General features: G+C 43.4%; 2 protein-coding genes across 5 annotated transcripts; one reads left to right on the plus strand and one right to left on the minus strand.

Moving 5' to 3' along the window:
• Nucleotides 1-4,512: 4,512 nt before the first annotated feature.
• LOC117770779 (homeobox protein Hox-A13a) lies at nt 4,513-6,758 on the minus strand. Its single transcript, XM_034600488.1, has 2 exons — nt 5,896-6,758; nt 4,513-5,519 (listed from the first exon to the last, which is right to left on the minus strand). The coding sequence occupies exons 1-2, from the start codon at nt 6,551-6,553 to the stop codon at nt 5,272-5,274; spliced, it is 906 nt and encodes a 301-aa protein (XP_034456379.1). The 5' UTR covers nt 6,554-6,758; the 3' UTR covers nt 4,513-5,271.
• An 8,146-nt stretch (nt 6,759-14,904) lies between these two features.
• Nucleotides 14,905-19,011, plus strand: evx1 (even-skipped homeobox 1). 4 transcript variants are annotated; one of them, XM_034600484.1, is made up of 4 exons: nt 15,221-15,349; nt 15,389-15,682; nt 16,717-16,952; nt 17,445-19,011. In XM_034600484.1, the coding sequence occupies exons 1-4, from the start codon at nt 15,310-15,312 to the stop codon at nt 17,970-17,972; spliced, it is 1,098 nt and encodes a 365-aa protein (XP_034456375.1). In that variant the 5' UTR covers nt 15,221-15,309; the 3' UTR covers nt 17,973-19,011. The 4 variants fall into 4 exon arrangements, with proteins under 4 accessions (XP_034456377.1, XP_034456376.1, XP_034456378.1 ...); XM_034600486.1 differs by having other exon boundaries at nt 14,905-15,686; nt 16,721-16,952; XM_034600485.1 differs by having other exon boundaries at nt 14,905-15,682.
• The last annotated feature ends 513 nt before the right edge of the window (nt 19,012-19,524 follow it).

The raw sequence follows: 19,524 nt of genomic DNA on the forward strand, positions 1-19,524 counted from the left end.
ATTAACGTCAAACGTGTATTGCCGAAAAGAGAATTCCCTCAAAGTGCGTATACGAAAACAGAGGCCACACATCCGGCGCCTACACTCGCTGTGCATCACCCGTTTAAAACATTCATAGACTACAGAGCCTTCATAATTGAATCCAGTAAATTATGAGGCATTTATACTGGAAACCAAATGAGATGATGTACGGGTGTATCAGGACAGGGAAAGTCCGTCTGTGGGGGAATCAGGCGCCGGCGGAGACGCGGAGGAGGCTTCCACATAATCTCGGTCAAGTGCTTCTATTTGACCGCTGTCACGGTGCTGGATAAACTCGCGTCTGCTCAGGTCTTTGAGGTGTATTACAAGATTAACTTCCGAACCCAAGTCGTGTTTTCAAGACTGACCAAAGCTATATTGTTGAGTGACTGAAGGTTGCAGGCAGGCCTCGGCCGAATTACACGCACGGGGACAGCGAAGGTCAATGTAAAGAGCAAAGACGAGTGCTGGTCCTGTCTGTCCTCAACCACGTCTGACAAGGCAGGGGAGAGATGCACGGGACCAGGGGAGAATCAGCACTAGATATTGGTTCTATTTGACCATTTATATTGATCCGAACGCCACACAATGCATCTGTTTATTCAGATGTATGAAGATTCTGCCTGGATTTACATAGCGAGTCTTTGAGGATGCAGAATAGACAAAAATAGTCCAACCTTTAAATTAATTAGACCAAAATAAACCGTGACCGGATTGTTTCTATTTTCAGTGTTTAAACACATTAATTAATGTGGTACTAAAATATTTCGTTTCAAAGCGCCCCTCAGATAATAGACGAGTGTTTCCATATGACTTCGCTTTCTTCGCCAAGTTGTGATTATAAAAATGAAGCACGGGACAGAAATAGCTGCGTTTAGTATTTAATAAAGGCAAATTGATCCTATTTTCAGCACTAAATTAGCTGCAATTCACTGTTCTTCCTTAGTGTGGCAGCAGAACTCAATTCTTGAACAGTGATCCAGTCCAGCCTCAATGCGTCTCGCTGGAGCTGTGGGCTGTGCCATCACAGACGGCTCCTGAAGGAGGGGAGGGGGGGGCGGAGCCCTGCGCTCTGAGCTTTGGACTACACGTCACTCCGTCTCCGGTTGGAGGCGGGACTTGCGCGCTTGTTTTGGTCCACAAACCAATGAGACGCACGCCTCACGTCACTGCAGTAAACTTCCGCCCCAACGCTTCCGCTCCTCTTTTTCTTTTTGGACTCCGCAATGCGCCGAGCAGTGACACATCTCGACTTTTTCACCCATCTCTGAGCTAACGCGTGCGCGCTCCTCGGTGCCTGTGCGTCAGAGTACGTTGGCGCGACACAACGCAGCGTTCCGTGCGCGCGGACATTCTGGCCACAGCGAGCTAGTCACGTGCGTGTCACAAATACTCCACAATCCAGCCTTTGGCGAATCCTGTGGTTACCGCACCTCTCGTGTGGATCAGTCAAAACTAACAATATGCTCAAAGTATCATTTAGATCAAATAGGCTTCAATACTAATCCAATAAAACTGGAATAGTGAATACAAGAGTATTCACTAAAGCTAATTGAAATAAAATTACTGTCGTGGATATTGTCGTATTATTGTCAGTATAATTACTATTATTATGATTAGTATTATTATTATGTGGCCCCCAGGTTAAGGATCAGTTTTGTATTATAACCTATATTTGAGTTGAAGAAACTCAAACAAGAGTCTACATCATATTTTAGTGACATTCACGCATTACGCGTGCACGTTATACGCATGCAACCAACAACATAGGCATATGTTATACGTTATCATATGCATATGTTAACATATAGGCTGCAGGCTAAAATGCAGCATATATATTTATATACGCACACTATACGCTTCAAGTGCGAGATAAACCAGTGACGTGTGTGCTCAAAACTACTGAGAAGACGTATTGACGATAATCCATAAATATGGCACATTTAATTTAACAGCTGAGGGATTGATTTGACGTCTGACATTTGACTGAGTCATTCATCACATGCAGCCAAATAGTTTTAGTCAGGGATTAACGGATTACATTTCACAGATTAACGGATTACATGCAACATAGTTATTAAAAACAGACATGGGTGAGTATCAGGTTACAGCCACAATTTAAATAGGTATCAGGAAAGGGTTACATTCGGGAAACCAACAGATGACATAATGATGGTACTTTTTACGTCTGAAATCCAAGAGTGGCCTGTGGCAGTTCAGTTGAAGGGGTTTACTGTGGTTGCTGTTTATTTGATATCTATTCAACACATAGTGAACACAGTAATAATACAATGCGTCACAGCGTTTGGATCATCTGCCTTTTCCCCACTGTTCGTTCCATAAGGGTCAAACCGTATCACCAACTCAGCTGAAACACGAGAGGCCTGTGGATCCGTCTGATAGAGCAGACACTTTACAACATGCACGCGATGAGGATTTATTTTTAGCCAGTTATTTATAAAATCCATTATTATATAAACTTGTAAACTAAACGTCTGGGAACGTTTAAAACAAACAACCGTTTGAGAGCTGCAACATTTCCATTTGATGCTGTGGATCAACAGAAAATGAAAAACTGCCTTTTTGTGTGTGTGTTATCTTAAGTTGATTAGCTGCTAATGAAAACACAATGTTGTCATGGATGTGTAAATCGGTTATCTTTATTCTCGTTTTCAGATTTTCACTTGAATATGATACTTTGGAAATAAAGATATAATGGAAACGTCGAGTCTTCATCCTTTTTAGTCCAAAGTGAAATGAATCATCGTCACACCGACTCCTGGGATCAGGTAACAGTATTGTCCAGATGACAGATTCATTCACTGTGTAACCCGCAATAATTGTGTGAAGCAATATTGGAGTATAATCCAAAATATTTACAACACGTTACACACGGAGTAATCCACCAGAATAGTTTAGATATTACATTAAAGGGGCATGTAATCTGTGATGAAATACAAAACTCTCCTGACACTGCTGCATGAACTTGATCATAAATATTCACTCTCATAACACATATGGACACGGATACGATAATCCGAGGCAGGAGCAAATAGTTCTCTCGTCTAAGCACTACACCTCAAAACAATCTTAATTAAAGTAGAATCAATTCTGATTGAAATCTCTTGTATCAAAACTGGACTCCATCTCGAAATAATAAATAAATGTCCCAACATTTCTATGAAGCCAGAAGAAAATGCACTGGAGGATTTTGATTTAAATTCCGCTTTGCAACTTTTTTGTTCATCACAAAAACTGGACGTAATTTTCACCTGTAGCCGCAAATATACGCCACTGTTTTGTTTATTGCATTTTATTTATTTTTTGTTTCATTTATTTGCGTAAAACGTACAGAATGCTAGAACTATAATCCTGCAGAATACTTAACAGGCATATAAATAACAAAATAAAAAAGAATTTGATAACCAGTGGTAGCACAATATTACGTTCCACCGACTGTGCTATTTAAAACCAATCACATATCTATGTAAGTATACACGGGATATTTAGACAGTCGTGATGACCAAATCTATTGGTCCATTTCCCTTTGTTCTATACGTCAGCTTTGTGCGTAAAATGTACCATCTCAGTAAACATATAAGGCAACGTAAATATTACAGCAATTTACTAAAAGGGTGAGTCGTATCAAAACGTATCCTAGGGCTCAATCTATGTCAAATTTATATTGTACATGTGGATACTTTAAAAAAAAGAACCACGAGACAATTAATTTGGAGACAAAATAATCATTAGTTCGTATCAGTCCCCTTTAAGATCAAATGTCCTTGGGATAATTGTAATATTAAAAGATTTGTATATTGTACAGTCACATCAAGGAGTAAAATATGGATTTTTATAGTTTATGTTTAGTATTAAAATAATTCCACAAGTTGCACCCGTTTATTACGGCAGCTATCCACACAAAAAATGGAGGTAATTATTATGATATAATGAAACATAATTGTATTTTATCGTATGAAATAGTTATTACAACCATCATTGTTTGACATTTTTAAATCATTTTATCATTTCTATTATTTTAACTCAGAGTATGTCTATCTGAGTTTTTCACAAAGTCGTCGCTAGATGGCGATGTCAGCCTATTTTTCAGCACAGACCAGCTGCAACAGACCTGTTCCCTCCTCTCCCAGATTCAAGCACAGCACTGCAACACATTTTCGAATATTTCAATTTCCAAACAGTTCTGCTTATTAATATCTTGGGGGCTAAATACCCAATAAAATCCACAACACGACACTTTCAATATATTTAAACCTAATTTATCAAATGCACAGAGTCTCGGACTTAAAGTAGGACTTTATAGTAATGATAGGCCGTTTCATTCAAAAGATAAAGTGGTTGAGCTCAAAAATAAAAGTTAAGCTACTATGAAACTATACGGGACTGTTTTCAAAAAGATAATTCAACCAGGTCCACATTTTATTGGAAGGGACTTTAAACACCGACATATTAGACGCACACACAAATAACCTGGGTATCATGCCGGAATTTACTTTATATACACAACCACATGAAAACGCACACATTATAAAAAGTTATGATCGATATAAACACATTTCCCGGATGATTATCTAAGCATTACAATAGGAACTGCACCATGGATTGGATAACGACGGGTCCACATGATAAGACTAAACTTCATACAAGCACAGCACGTGAGTAGGTGTTTAACGAAAAGTTAGGAGAGATTAATATTTAACATCCCCAAGGTCCAAATCCGTCACTTCCTGTGAAATCCTCGCCTCTACCATTTCTCTAGTTAAAGGTGCAGATAAAGGCGTAGCTCGGTGGCGCACACCTTGCTGAACTGGGGTCCTGCGTAAAGAGTTGAGCATGCCACAGGGTGGGGGGGAGACAAAAAGAAGTCACACATACTGCAAGTTTTATATTTTCTCTTTTCTTTTCCACTTCCATAAAAAATAAAATACAAATAAGTGGCAGGAAGTGGAGATGTCCAGCATTCAGGGGCCTGCGAAATATTTGTTTGCAGTTCCAGAAGCTCCGGGAAATCATTTGGCAACAAACAAATAAATCATGTTCAGTCAGGAAGGAGTTGCGTTATTCCAATTCACAAGTCCAAGTGTGTGTGTGTGTGTGTGTGAGAGTGTGTGTGAGTGTGTGTGAGTGTGTGTGTGTGTGTGTGAGTGTGTGTGAGTGTGTGTGTGTGTGTGTGGTAGTAGTAGTAGTTTATCCCACAGATGTTGTCCGTAATAGAAAAAAAAAATAGAACTAGCTGATGGTTTTCAATTTGTGGACAACTTTCTTCTCCTTTACGCGTCTGTTCTGAAACCATATCGTGACCTGCCTCTCGGACAGGTTGGTCTGCGCGGATATCCTCCTCCGTTTGTCCTTCGTGATAAATTTATTGGCGGCGTACTCGCGCTCGAGTTCCTTCAGTTGCACCTTGGTGTATGGCACGCGTTTCTTTCGTCCACGTCGATACGAGCCAGAGTCTCCTCCGCTGTGGGACACTGCGTCTTAAAGGGGGAAAAAAGAGCTGTCACAAGCTGCCTCTCAACAAGTGGCTCTATCACAGTCATTCAGAAAATGATTTCCTCCTTTTTAGAAATAAAATGTTCTCAATAAGTGATCCACACATTTCCACTTAATATGATTCAATAATATTTGCATGGAAAATATGTAAGAATATTTTATTCTAAAAACGAATCACACCAGTAAGGACCGTTTTAAATCACATTGTTAAGAAGAAAAACTCAATTTCAAGGGGGAATCAATATTATTTCTCTCGTTTTGATATAACCAGATTATCTCACAGAGAAAATGACATTTGATCCGCCTCATTCTGAATAATTCTGCTCTGTCCTGTAAAAGCTGGAGGAATGTCTGCCCTACCTGGTATGGAGGACTTCCACATGTGTCCGGGCTGGGGCTGCTCCTTGGCGCAGTAAACCTGGCCGTTCCAGCCGTTGGTGGCGAGAGTCCACGGTTGGTAGCTCTCCATAGGCAGCAGGGACTCGTGTCTGGCTTCTGACGGCGCACTGATAGTTGGCACCGGGACGTCCAGGTAACTGGGAACAGGTTGGTACGGGCCTGAGGGGTACGTCGGGTAAAAAGCGAATTCCTTTGCCCGAGAGGCGAAGTCGTCGCCCGAGGCGGATGTGTCCATGTATTTCTCCCCGTACGCAGAGGGGGGCTGCGCGCCACACGGTTTTATGCTGCTGTGATGCGACATTCTGCACGGGTAATAACTGCTACCGAAGTACCCATACGGCAGGGACGCGCTGGAGGAATTCTGGGCTGCAGAGCACGGGCTGCACTGCTTCACTGGCTCGCCCATGCCGGAGGTGGGCACCTCGCTGGAGGAGTACGCCGAGCTGGGTGCCAGGGACGCGGGGTGCGCCATCAGATTCCTGCACTGGTTCGCGGCAAAGTTGCCACCAGGGAAACCCTCCATGTTCTTGCTCACTTCATCGGAACCTCCGCCGTTGTCGTAGAGGAACATCACCGACGGGTCGACCCAGCGCGGACGGAGCAGTAGTGACGTTGTCATAGCACGGCATCCAACATTAGAGCTTCTGGCTCTTTTTAAAAAAGACCACAGACTGAAAAAAGGAGATACTGGTTCCCAGAGAGTCAAGGCGCTCTGACGCGCACCAGAGCGGTTGAAGGTTGCACAGCCATTGGCCCAGAAGATGTCACGTGACGAGGCTATGCAAAGAGGACGGTAAACATCACCCAGTGCAGATAATTAAATGGAGAAAAATGCGGCGAAGTAAGGTGACCGTATCTATCAAGGGATTCAGCTTTTGTCGTGTTCGCTTCATATGAGATGGATTGTGCCTTTTTTTGTATATAACAGATCCAAATTAGTGTGGTCTTATTCATAAGAGGTTATATTTAATCATAAACGCGTATAAATAACAGAACCACGTGTTGTCAGGCTTTACTTGGCTGCTTTGCGGATATTTAAAGCTTAAAAATAAAACCGATTACTCAATAGTGGTCGAGCATTTCCGCAGACAGCAATTATTCAGTATGTACACATGACTAATGTGTGTTGCCTGTGGCCCTTTACTGACGCACACTGACCAGCCTTTGTTTGCGTCGAACTGGAAATCATTACACAGCGAATCGACAAAGGGGATTTCCTTTCGTCAAATAGAATGTTAAAGTAGTGTTTGAATGCTGCTTAATGCTCCTCGAGGCACTAGACGCCTGTGTTGCAGCTGATGCCCACATACACGGTGCAGAATACGCACGGAGACGCATAACGCACTGCAGAAATGGTGCATTGCATATGAGAGAAAGAAGAACTGTTCACGAGTATAGGTATTCCACAGATTCCAGGTATTTCAACTTATGCAAGTGACTTTTGAACACATTCTTAAAAGGGCCTCGTAGAAACCAGCTCTTCGTCGATTTCAGGTATAAACTAAAGGAAATGTAGAAAATTAGGCGAATATTCCAGGCCCCCCACATGTTAACAATATGCAAAGACACAAAGCAGCTCTGGACTCTGCGCCGCTGTGCATGCGAGCGGGTTTTTAACATAGGAGGTAGACGCGGCTGGAGGCCAAGGTCAAGTTGAAAGTTGCCGTCTCGCCATGCAGCCTGTCGGGCCATTCAGGCTTTGAAGGCACCGTCTGAGCGCCTGAAAAGAGCGGAAGAGGGGTGAGAATTCCTGTCCCAATGAAAAGCTATTGGAGGACATTAACTTTTACTATCATTTTGTTTTCAGTCTCACGATTTAGTCTGGACCCGCTTCACGGAGGGGCTGCGTCTGTAGCCGGCGTTGGATAATATAAAAAGGAGTGTTTAGAGTTTTTCTGGATTTTTGTGTTTGTAGATGTTCTGGGGGGTGTTTTTGACATATACGTGTGAAAGTGATGTTGATCTCTGAAAAGAGAGGACAGGGTAGACGTGCGTGTGTGTGTGTGTGTGTGTGTGTGTGTGTGTGTGTGTGTGTCTGAGTGGGAGTGTGTGTGTGTATGTACGCGAGTGTGTTTGTGTCTGGTCTGCTGCTGTGTGTTTACGACCAATGGCTCTGTGTCTATTCTGTGTTGGAGGAAATGGACGAGGTGCAGCTTTCACTGGATTTCTGAGCAGAGTTTCAGCAGGAGCTGTGGCCTAATCGGGGGCATTTGTGTTATATGTAAAAAATAAAATCAATGTACATACATATATAATCTATTTCTTTGTATAACCAAAAGAAACAGAAGGTGCCAGTGGCGTGCGTAAAACACGGATTCAGACGTTTGATTTCCATCCTGAACACGTATAAGACTAAACGATTTTGGTCTCATCTGCTTCCATTGATGAAATAAAACCTCAACGTCGACGCAATTAAAGTATTCACATAGTTTAAAGACACATTTAAATGTTATATTTGAAATGACATAGATGTAAAAAAAATAAATAAAAACTATTTTACAAACTACTTCAAATTAACATCTACTACACAGAATCTGAGATGTTTTGAGTTTGTGTTGTAGCACGAGAAGTGGAACAAAAACATACAGTCGAACCGTGGTGGATTAAAATTAGTTTAATTTCCCAAGAACCAAGATTGCGTCTGGCAACAAAACAAAAAAATCAACGAGGGCCAGTGCATCATTTTAAATAACCAATTTAATTTTATATATTTAAAATATGAATTTTATAATAACCATTAAAAACAGGCTTTGCCGTATATTTTGATGTGCAAACAAGTGAACAATAATCATGAAAAATTGGAAGATTAGAAGCTGGAACTTGCTGTTCGTTGTTTGGGTTCATAATAAGAATGTCCTCTGTGAATTTGAATTACAGAGAGCTAGATTCATTAATAATGCTTATAAAAGACATCGAAGGATAACACATGCACATGCGGGCTCAATACACCAAGCGCGACAAACATTGGGCAATATCTTCAATATGATGAGTGGAAGTTTCTGTATTTTCACAATTTCAGGAGGCGAAATCCAAGATAAAAAGTTCTTCATATGAGGAAGGATAAATCATGAAATCCCTCAGTGGCAACATGCTGCAACAAGCATGACTCATGGAGTACGAGGCCCGGCCTGTAGTGCACACTGGCCTGCGGTGTTTCATTCAATGTAATCAAACTCAGTTTCAAAATAAATGAATGCTGCTGCTGTCATGTTAGATTTGACATCAATCCACATTATTTTCATCACAATAGCGCTTTTGTGCTTCGTCAATATGCGGCCGCGAGTTGTTCTAGTCTGGATCATTTATCTATGTGTATTTCTTGTGCCATTTGACTATTTGGTAACATTTTGCAGTCAAAACAGCCCTGCGTCCTGGCCAAGGTGGCCGCCGGCGCGCACATGTGGTCATTCCAGACATGAGACATCCTTAAAGCACAATGAACACAACAGCAACGGGAGGGGCGCACGAACTGTCCCGCCAGAAACAGACGCACAAGCCGCCATGAACTTCAACTTAAAACACTGTGTGCCAAAGGTAATCCCATTGAGAACAGGCATTTATTAATTCAGTGTTAAATTCCTATCAGACAGTATGTGGGAAAACCTAGTAGGTGGCTTTGGCGAGGAGGAAACATGATCCTACAGAGATCACCATGTAATCAGAAAAAGATTCTTGATTTTGATATGGACCTCCCTACTCCATCTGCAGGATCACCAGAAGGCCCAGGACTGCACTTTTGGGAGCTGGCAGCGCAGCTTGGAGGCTTCTCTCTTGAGGTCATAATCAAGGTTCAGCCCACTGTTTGTACTGGCTTTACGCAGCCGGGGAAAGAAAGGGTGCATTTATTCCCCGGCCTGCAGCCTGGGTAAAGCAGTGGAAGGCTCCAATATAAAGTTATGATCAGCTATAAATTGCCATCGTTAATAGCATAAAGAAAATGGTTTTATTAAACGGGCTGCTAAGGCGAAGTACATGCAGTCAAATATGAGTGTTGATGATGACACGTGTTGAAAGCAGACAGCTGTCACAAAGTTGTGAAAACATAAGAGCCAGTATGTTTTTGTGGTCGGAGCAGTGAACCACAGGGCGGTCGCACACTTGACTTCTCCAGTTTTTTTCCCTGGAAGGTCGCCCACGGTGTGATTATAAAATAATAATAATAAAAATATCCACTTCACTGTAAGCCACCCAAAAGGTCCACATGTAACTGGTGAGGGTCCCTGCCTGGTGCACAGGGCTCTTTGACGCGCAAACACTTCGCCCCGTTTCAGTCTTAAACGTTGCGTTAACAGTCTGCTAAAGCTACAGCATGTGAGCTGCACATGAAATCATTTATTTGCATACAAGGAATCTCAGTGAGTATAAAGGTCTGCCGTTTCATTGAGCGTTCAGCCGGTACTCTGCTCCACGGTGCGGGCTGGATATTGGCTTGTTGCTGCAGGGAGGTATGATGGAGAACTCCTGCAGAAAGAGAGAAAATAGTAGTTTAAACGTCATCACTCATGTATAAATAGTCCACATACAAACAACCAGGATGCAAAGAGGATTCTAGATTAATACCAACACTAAAACATGCACCTTTGTTTCCTTTAGTCGCTGCAGAAAATGGCACGATTGGTGTAATCTACGCATTATACATATTATTTTAGATATTACATGTATAGGCTTAAAGATCCTATTCTGGCCTTTAACTTTGTACAAGCTGCATTTTAAATAGGAGGCCTAAAAAACATTTATATTCGAGCTCAAGGAGCCGCAACAAATAGTCTTCAAATGAGCTCCATTTAAATTGACTAATTCGTGCGTCAAATATCCCACAGACATGTGGTATTTCTATTGTTTTGACGTTTCGTTGTTGGAAAAAATAAATAGCATAACATAGTTTAGTGAATATAGTGAACTAACGGCGTCGCTTGTATTAATATATAAATGGCCTGTATCTTAATGGGTTCAGCTAGTTTCTCTGTTTGCTCCAACAAGTAAAAACAAAACGAAAATAGCCGCAAAATTTAATTATCGGCTCTTCAACCTTTACTGATAAATCCTCCAAATAAGTTTATAAAAACAGCGGTTTAATCAACTGGAGACATTTGCTTTTATTTTGAAAGGTCATGTCGGAGGTTTTTCTATTTGGTGGAATTAAAAATAACAGGTGAAGATTTTTTTCGTGTTTAGTTTGGTTACCTTTAAAAAAGGCATAATCTACTTTTGAAAACACGTCATGTGGTTTCATTAAATCTATTATATAGGTATGAAATATATGTAAATTCTTAATAAAACGTATGATTTCTGATTGATAATTGGTCGTTTCATTAATTCATAATAGTGGTTGCAAGGAACGAGCAGGGATTGAAAAGTGTTTGACAAACACTTGTGGGTTTTAGTGCATGGAAAATAATCCAACACGGTTTAACTGAAACTCAAAATCACATGTCCGCCCCAATAACCCCAATCTGTCGTTTCGCATCTCAGATTCGCAAGAAATGAGACGCTGAGCTCAGGTCCGTGTGCAAACACACCGTTCAATCACATGCACATCAGCTGGGTGACACCTGAATGCTGAAATGCACCCGCACAACATCAGCACCCGAACTGCACAGACAGCAAAACCCATGAAATTAAAGCGAATAGTTCTAGAAATCCCCAAATACATGTCGAAATACATCCCCAGCCCTAAAGTCAACCACTACCAGCTAAAGTGACAGACAACTAATAAGAAAACAATAATGGGGACATGTACTTTTAGTGGAACTGATGCCAGCAACAGTGTCTAAAAATAAAAACCCATTTGCAACCAGACAGACTTGTAAATATCACCTTGCTCAAAGATGCCAGGGACGCACAGACCAGCCTAAAGAATTGCATGCACTCTTGTGAAACGTCAGGGCTTTGCACCTGGTGTGTTGCCTTGCTACTGCTGAACTGGCGGTAAGCCATACCCCCATGATGTTTCTCCCCTTTAATGGGGATTCTGGCCTGATCTCAGAGGCTAAACTGAGCCTTTCCTGTAATAGCACGGGAGAGGTTTGTTTGCAGGATGGAGTAGAGGGGGAGCGATAAAAGTGGGTCTTACAGCCGCTTACAGCTGTATAGTCATCAGGACATTGTTTCGCTCCAAGGTCAGCGAGTTAAATCTCTGGTAGCTGCGTCATCCCGTTTCAAGGCCAAGTTGAAGCAGTGGAGACGGGAGGGGTCGGGATAATGAAGGAGAGGCTCGAGATTTTTAATTCTCCTCCAGCTTCTGTGGAACGCGGTGCGCCTCAGCCAGCGGCGGACCGAGCGTCCACCCAAACCCATTCATGCGCTATTCTGACACACACTGAAACACTTTTTGCGTTTTAAAAAAAAGTGTGCAATTCTGGCAGGTCTGCTCTGCCAGGGCCATGGATTGGATTACATGCGTACTGCGCACGCTCCATGGTCAAGTTCAAGTTGGGCTGGCTAGTAAAACTGAGGGGCGCATTCTGCAGTGTCTGCCGCGGGGGGCGCTCCCCCTCTTTGATCTCCCCTCGCAAAAAAACTGAGACACCGAGGCAGAGCCGAGACTGCAGTCCAGTTTTCTGTTCCTCTGCCTCAGAGAAAATGTGCAGCTTGCAGACTAAAATCCTCCAAGATGCAAGTGCCTTGTACGCATTTCATCACGTGAATATGAAAGCGATTCCACAATCAGCAAACTCTCCAAACCCATCTTCTGTCCTTCGCTATCTAAAACACACACAATATAAGTGACACTACTGTAAAGCCGCAAGGTCACTCGTGTGTTGCGCAAAAGCCTCTCTGGGTGTTATCTCCGGATGATCACAAGATCCCATCTGCCCTGGCCACGACCCATTGCACAACTCCTGGTTAGAGGAAAAACAATGGGATCTTTGCCACCTTGGGGCGGTTCAACGAAACACTGCATGGTAACCGATTCCTTGAAATTTTAAAGTAGTCCAAGAAAACTTTTTAGTCGAATAATCTGCCTACGCAGCCTCAACGTCGCACCAACTCCAGCAGTGTAGCCATTGACTTAAAATGAAAATACTGACCAAAATATTGATCTATAAGAAATTGTGCCAGATTAACCAGAATTTATCAGTTTACATATTTTTAATCAACCCATTACAGGCTATATAAATCTCCAGGTCCACGAATTTACTCTCTGTGCCTCAAATACCGAAATGAAACAAATCACAGTTTCCTTTCCCCTCTGACTTAACAAGATATGTATGGTTCGCCCGAGAAGCTCCTTAAATCTGGTACATTTCCATGAATGGCATATACGCACAGACTGTTTAAGTGTTACTGATATAAAAAGTTATACAAGTTGATTCAGATGGTTAACTTTGGCTAGCCTAGTTATTTAAGTTAAGGTTTTTTTAGAAACCAAAGAGGAAACATCAAGTAGTCAGAGAGAGAGAGAGAGAGACTTTTTTTCCCCCAGCAGGCCAGATGAGAGAGTTGGGGGAGAGAAAGCCAAAGGAATTTCCTTCAGTGCTGTGCTGCCGGGTGAGGAAGGGGGAGGCAGCCGTCGCTCGGGGCCTTTTCCTCTTTCGGACAGGCGAGGGCGCACAAGGACAGCGGAGGCTCCATCCTCTGCAGCCTGCCTCCATTCCCTCTTTAATTCTCCCCGTGAGACCACACGACTCCACCTCCCCCCGACACAGTTATCATTCGCAACTGAAGTGAACCGCCACGCCACGCACCATGCCCTGCAGCTGCAGATCCCACAGCAGCTTTTAAAACGGATTGAAGTCTTTCAGTGCAGGCATCAGGTGTGGTCGAGTTACAACCCTGATTACGCAGAATAAATACAATGGCACGAAATGTCAAAGACGGATCAAATGATTAATAAAGGGTTAAGCGACCATAATATCTTGTTTCTTCAACAAAAGATCCAAAACCCACTGTATTTTGTATATATTCTAATATCTATACAACATCATTTTTTGACCAGGATCAATAAAGTGTCATAAGTGAATTTCCCCGATGTGTGGATTAATAAAGTTCTATCTAATCTAATTCGCGACATGCGTATAGAGTCACTTCTGAACATTTGTCAGTTGTTATACATGAATACTTGGAATACAGTTGAGCTGAAGTGAATCACATGTTCGAGAGGCGTCACCGTCTGACAGCATCCTGCATGTGGACATCGTGTAAACTGCATCCTCCACGGTTCAACAACACCAAGCGTGTGATGGAAGTCAATTTGCTGCAAATTGCGTTAAATCCAGATTTAGAGCTTCCTGCAACCATAAGAAAAAGTGGAGCATAAGCAGGCCTATAGTTCCTGCTCAAACCAAAAGAAAACACGAGGCATTTCATATAGAAAGTCTCCAATCATTATTGTTCTTTGACCTTTTTTTATTTTAAAACTGCATTATTAGAACTGGGAAACTGCCACTACCCTGAACGTCACAGCAGCAAAACATCAAGGTTACATTTTTACTGCTTGAATTAATACGTAATGGAGACATTTCTTATTTCTTGCAAATTAACCATTAATTAAATGTATATATGTGATGTATTTTACCGACATGCAACGGTGGGCTTTGTAAGTTGTACAGGGCAGACATGATGAATTGGGGTTTGTGCCTGGCTGTCTCTTCTCCTACGTGCTCTGTTGACTTTAAAGACTTCATGTCAAATGGCTTTTTATCTAAACTCTGACCACTAGGCTTGACCTCGGAGGACTCAACTTGACTCCACTTAAGGTGAGAATAAGAGGGGCACGACAGATAAGAGAGGAATGAGGAGAGGAGGGGGATGGGGGGGTCGCTAAATGGAAGCAAATAACTCATTTATTATTGTCAATTTGCGCAAAGGTCACAAAACAAAGCTCCATTTAAAGTGCATCAAGTTAAACCTTGAAAATAATCTGTTGGAATATTATTGTCGATTATATATTGATGGCGTTCTGTTTTTAGATGGATACAGACAGATGCTCTGTTTCTGGTTTCATTGCTGCTTGTTGTACCATTCTGACACCCCCCCTCCACCACCACCCCCATCTCGAGGCTGCCATTGCGCCTTCTGTTTACCCATACATCCAATCAATGCGTGTCGTCATCAGGGGGGGACCCATCATGACGACTGGCCTATTAAGAATGACAGCTCCGGGGGAAGAAAGAGAGAGAGAGAGGGTAAATGGTGATCCCTCCCAGAGCTCTCTCTCCGCACTCTGAAGCGCTCTCCTCTCAGGGTCAGACCGGATTGAATCCCCTTCTTTTCCTGAAGCCTCTCCTTCTCCCTGGGACTAACCCCCCCCCCACCCACTAACACACACACACGCGCGCAAGGCACACACCCCTCCAACCCTGAAAACCATCGCCTTGGTTTTTGACGGCTTGTGCTCTCCGAAGTCGGGGGTTTCTAAAAGTCGTGCCTGTGATGGAAAGCAGAGAGGAGATGGTGATGCTGGCGGAGGGAGGTCAGCTTGGCAAGAGCGGCTCTGCTAATTTGTCGGAAGCCATCGGGAACCCCGGGCGAGAGCCGCAGGGGAAGCCGAGCCACAGGAGCTGCCTGAGCCCCGGCGCTGCGCCCTACTCCCGGGACAGGAGCGAGCTGGCGGCGCAGGAGGAGAGCGCACGGAGGAATATGTGCGCCGCCGACGTGAGGCCAGTTGGCACATCCTCCACCGGAGAGAGGCACCGGAATGATCACCGCCACAAAGACGGCAGCAGCTCGGACACCGAGTCGGACTTCTACGAGGAAATCGATGTGAGCTGCACGCCTGAGAGCATGGACTACCCAACGGCGAAAGGTGCGTATAGAGGCTGTGTTTGGGAGCTGCATGCCACTGCAGGTTTTCTGTGATTGCATGATGTTGCTTAATGAAGGTGGGTGGATGCCAGTGGCTGAATGAGGCTGTAACAGTAAAAACTAAATGCCACATGCATGCAGGGCTATTGAAAAGTTACATATGAAAATAAAGAAAAAAATGTAAATCTATGCTCAATTATATACAGTTTATCCTCAATGACAATAAAACACATGTATAGCTGCAGGCTACGCTGCACAGCTGTTCTGTCAAGTGACCAATGTGGCTGGAAACATGCTGAGGTGACACCCACAGTCTAACCAGACATTTTCCCCCCTCTGACTTTGACAAAGAGTCACTCGCACAGCAAATCTGACCACGCGTGTATTACAGGCATGAAGAAGAGGACAGGATTGTATTTAAACCACAAGCTAAAATGTGAAGAAAAAGCCAAACATGGAAATTATCTAGGATTTCATTCTGGCATCTTCTAAAGACAATTTGCAGCAAATATGTCACATCCTACACCAAAAATGGCATGAGCAACATTTATTCAAATTAATGTAAATATTTGAGCAGATGTGTCACATGCTAAAATAATTTCAGACAAATATGAATGTTAATATATGTATCTGAGTAATGTGTAGTTGCTGTTTTCTTCAGACCAAGAGTGTGCAACGGATGACTTGATAATTCACAAATTAGTGACAATTTTAGTGATCTACAATTCTGGTTTTTATCTATAGATTCAGTTAAGCGATGACAATATCAGCAGGTACTCCACAAAAAATAAAGAGCTGAGCTCCCTGAGCTAAATGTCAGCAAGGCCTTTTAATATTAAAAGTAAATCAATGCGGAAATAATGAAATTAGTCTTCAAATGTCAACTGTGAAAAAACCCCTGCATATTCATTACGAAACGAATGAACGAAATGAAACGTCTCCGTGTGGGTTTGTTGCATTTAAATGACTCTACTAGACGTGTTTTGCAGTCAATATTAATTATGAATGAATTATTTTTTCTGCATATCCATTCAGGTAGAAATGGAGATTCTCCGGGGCACCCGAGCGACCTTGGTGTTGACCCAGGTAAGATCATGCAAGGCCAGGGCTCTCTGTCCTACTCAGCAGACCAGATTCGCCGGTACCGGACGGCGTTCACCCGGGAGCAGATCGGGCGGCTGGAGAAGGAGTTTTACCGGGAGAACTACGTGTCCAGGCCGCGGAGATGCGAACTGGCGGCCGCATTAAATCTGCCTGAAACCACCATCAAGGTAAGACGACGGGAGGTCCGGGGAGCAGTAGGCCTCGGTGGCTTGAATTACATGCTCATATTATGTGAGCTTGTAGTTTTAAAAGATAAAACTGGAGAAGGTGCAAACCGTTTTGCGTTTTAATAGCTAACCGGTCACGAAAAAACAAAACAAAGGGGGAAAACACCACATAACGTCCGATAAGCCAAAGACAAAGAAAACACCAAAATCAAGTTGAAAAGTCTAAACCCTCCAGACGGAGTGTTTACTGCAGCAGAGGCCTGGATAATCTTAGAATAAATATTTATTGAATTTTTCAACTGACAAAATAACAAATATAAAGTGCAATATATCTCATTTATTTCCCTGTGTACTCTAATGCGTAAAAACCACCCAAATACAAATTCGTGCGTAAAAGCGGAACTATGCCTATTGTTGTTTTAACTGGGGCTTGCCTCTCTATAAATGGCTGTCGTGGTGGTTAATATTTGACCCGCTGTGTCTCTATACCAGGTGTGGTTTCAGAACCGCAGGATGAAAGACAAGCGCCAGCGTCTGGCCATGACGTGGCCTCACCCAGCCGACCCGGCCTTCTACACATACATGATGAGCCACGCGGCCGCCACCGGGAACCTGCCCTACCCCTTCCCAACCCACCTGCCGCTGCCTTACTACTCCCACCTGGGTGTCGGTGCTGGCTCGGCTCCGGCCGCCACTCATTTCTCCAACCCACTGCGCTCCCTCGACAGCTTCCGGATGCTGTCCCACCCATACCAGAGGCCGGAGCTCCTGTGCGCCTTCAGACACCCCTCCCTGTACCCGGGGCCGACCCACGGCCTCGGTCCCGGGGGAACCCCATGCTCCTGCCTGGCCTGTCACTCCAGTCAATCCAACGGGATCTCGACCAGGCCCCCTGGCTCGGACTTCGTCTGCTCCCCAACCAGCAGGACTGACGCTTTTGTCACTTTCACGCCCTCAGTGCTCAGCAAATCTTCATCTGTGACATTAGACCAGAGGGAAGAAGTGTCCCTGACCAGATAAAACCAAAACAAACAAAACTCTTGCTCTATATTCGCCTTTACCATGAGCTTTTTAAACCTAACATATTATATGATCAGGAATGAAACAGCATGAAGAGGTAGCCTGTAAGCAGTGAAAACCAGCTCAAACTTGGGGCAAGAAATTTAGCCAGATCTTCAGCTACGTGACGCACAACAGATCCTCCATTAGTAAAAAAAAAATTATAATAATCCCACTGCAGAGCCAGGACAGCGGGATGAAATATAGCGGCATGGACACAAAACCAGATTTGATTTTTAGAAGATTAATTTGATGTGCGAGAGAAGAGGGAATCGTGTGAAACGTTTAAATCTCCGTGATGGATGGCGTTAAGGTTTTTATCATCACTTGTCTCTCTACGCGTCCAAATCGACCTACATGTACGGTTAGAAACTGGGGGAAGGATGCTTTCCATCCCTCTTCTTTTAACAAGGGGATTTGTTAACAGACTGTGGCCGTCTCATTATAAGCAGCTTTCTACACCGGGGCCCTCTCCACGGCGGCACCGAGCCGAAATGTGCAGATGCAAGTGAAATTAGTGCGTGATGTATATGTACGACCCGGTGAATTTTGAGTGTTGAATTAATGGTAATACCACGAAGGAAGGGAGGAAGAAAGGAAGGGATCGTTGCTGCCAAAAGGTAACAAGGCGCCAAGGGAACGGATTACTAGAGCCCGCATGGATTGAAGAAGGAGGGAGGAGGGAGAGCTGTGCCCAGAAGAGGATGGAGAGAGGGAGGACAATCCAAATTGGAAAAGTGAAATTTTTTATTTAAAAAGGGTCCATCAAAACCTCAAACATCTCCTCCTTCCCTCTTAAGAGCCAGTTCTTAAATCTGATGAACATGTGATTACATTATACGCCTATAGGCCTCTTAGTCTATTTGTTCTCGCTTTGTACTGCTGCAGTGGCACCAGTTTAGTGGCATTTCATTTCATGGAGAAAAACGGACAAACAAGTGACTTGATTATGTTTTATTTTATTCTGTTTATATTTTATTTTTTTGGTCCTTTTTTTTTGGCTGGGTTTGTCCTCAACGTCTAATTTGCAATAAACACTGTCAAAGAATCAATGGAGCAATGGAGTCTGTCTTATAAACACCTCTATCATTCTAGGGGGGGGGAAGCAGGATGCAGGAAATCTCTGTGTGACTTTAATCCGAGAAAACAAAATAAAAAAACGAATTCAAACCACTTCTCTCCCCTTCATTTGACCCCAGTTCGTTTTATTTTCGTTCGGCCAAACTAGAGCCTGGATTTTCCATCCAGCAGCTTCACCATTCCTCTCCAATAATAACACTAATTCTCTTCTCAAGTGGCCGGTGTCAAAACACCAGTGGCCTCCATCCCTCCTGATGGGACCGCTAGATTGACCGTGACAGTTAAGTGGTCCCCGGGCTCCGTTAACGCCACTCATATTTTCTCGGCGACCGCTTAATAGACACGACAGAATTACTTGTCTGAAGATATTAGAGTTGCGAAGAGATCGATGATTCGGGAGTGGGAGGGGGAGGGGGGTGGGCGCGACCAATCA

This window comes from Hippoglossus hippoglossus, chromosome 11 (genome assembly GCF_009819705.1).
Source record: "Hippoglossus hippoglossus isolate fHipHip1 chromosome 11, fHipHip1.pri, whole genome shotgun sequence".
Lineage (NCBI taxonomy): Eukaryota > Metazoa > Chordata > Actinopteri > Pleuronectiformes > Pleuronectidae > Hippoglossus > Hippoglossus hippoglossus.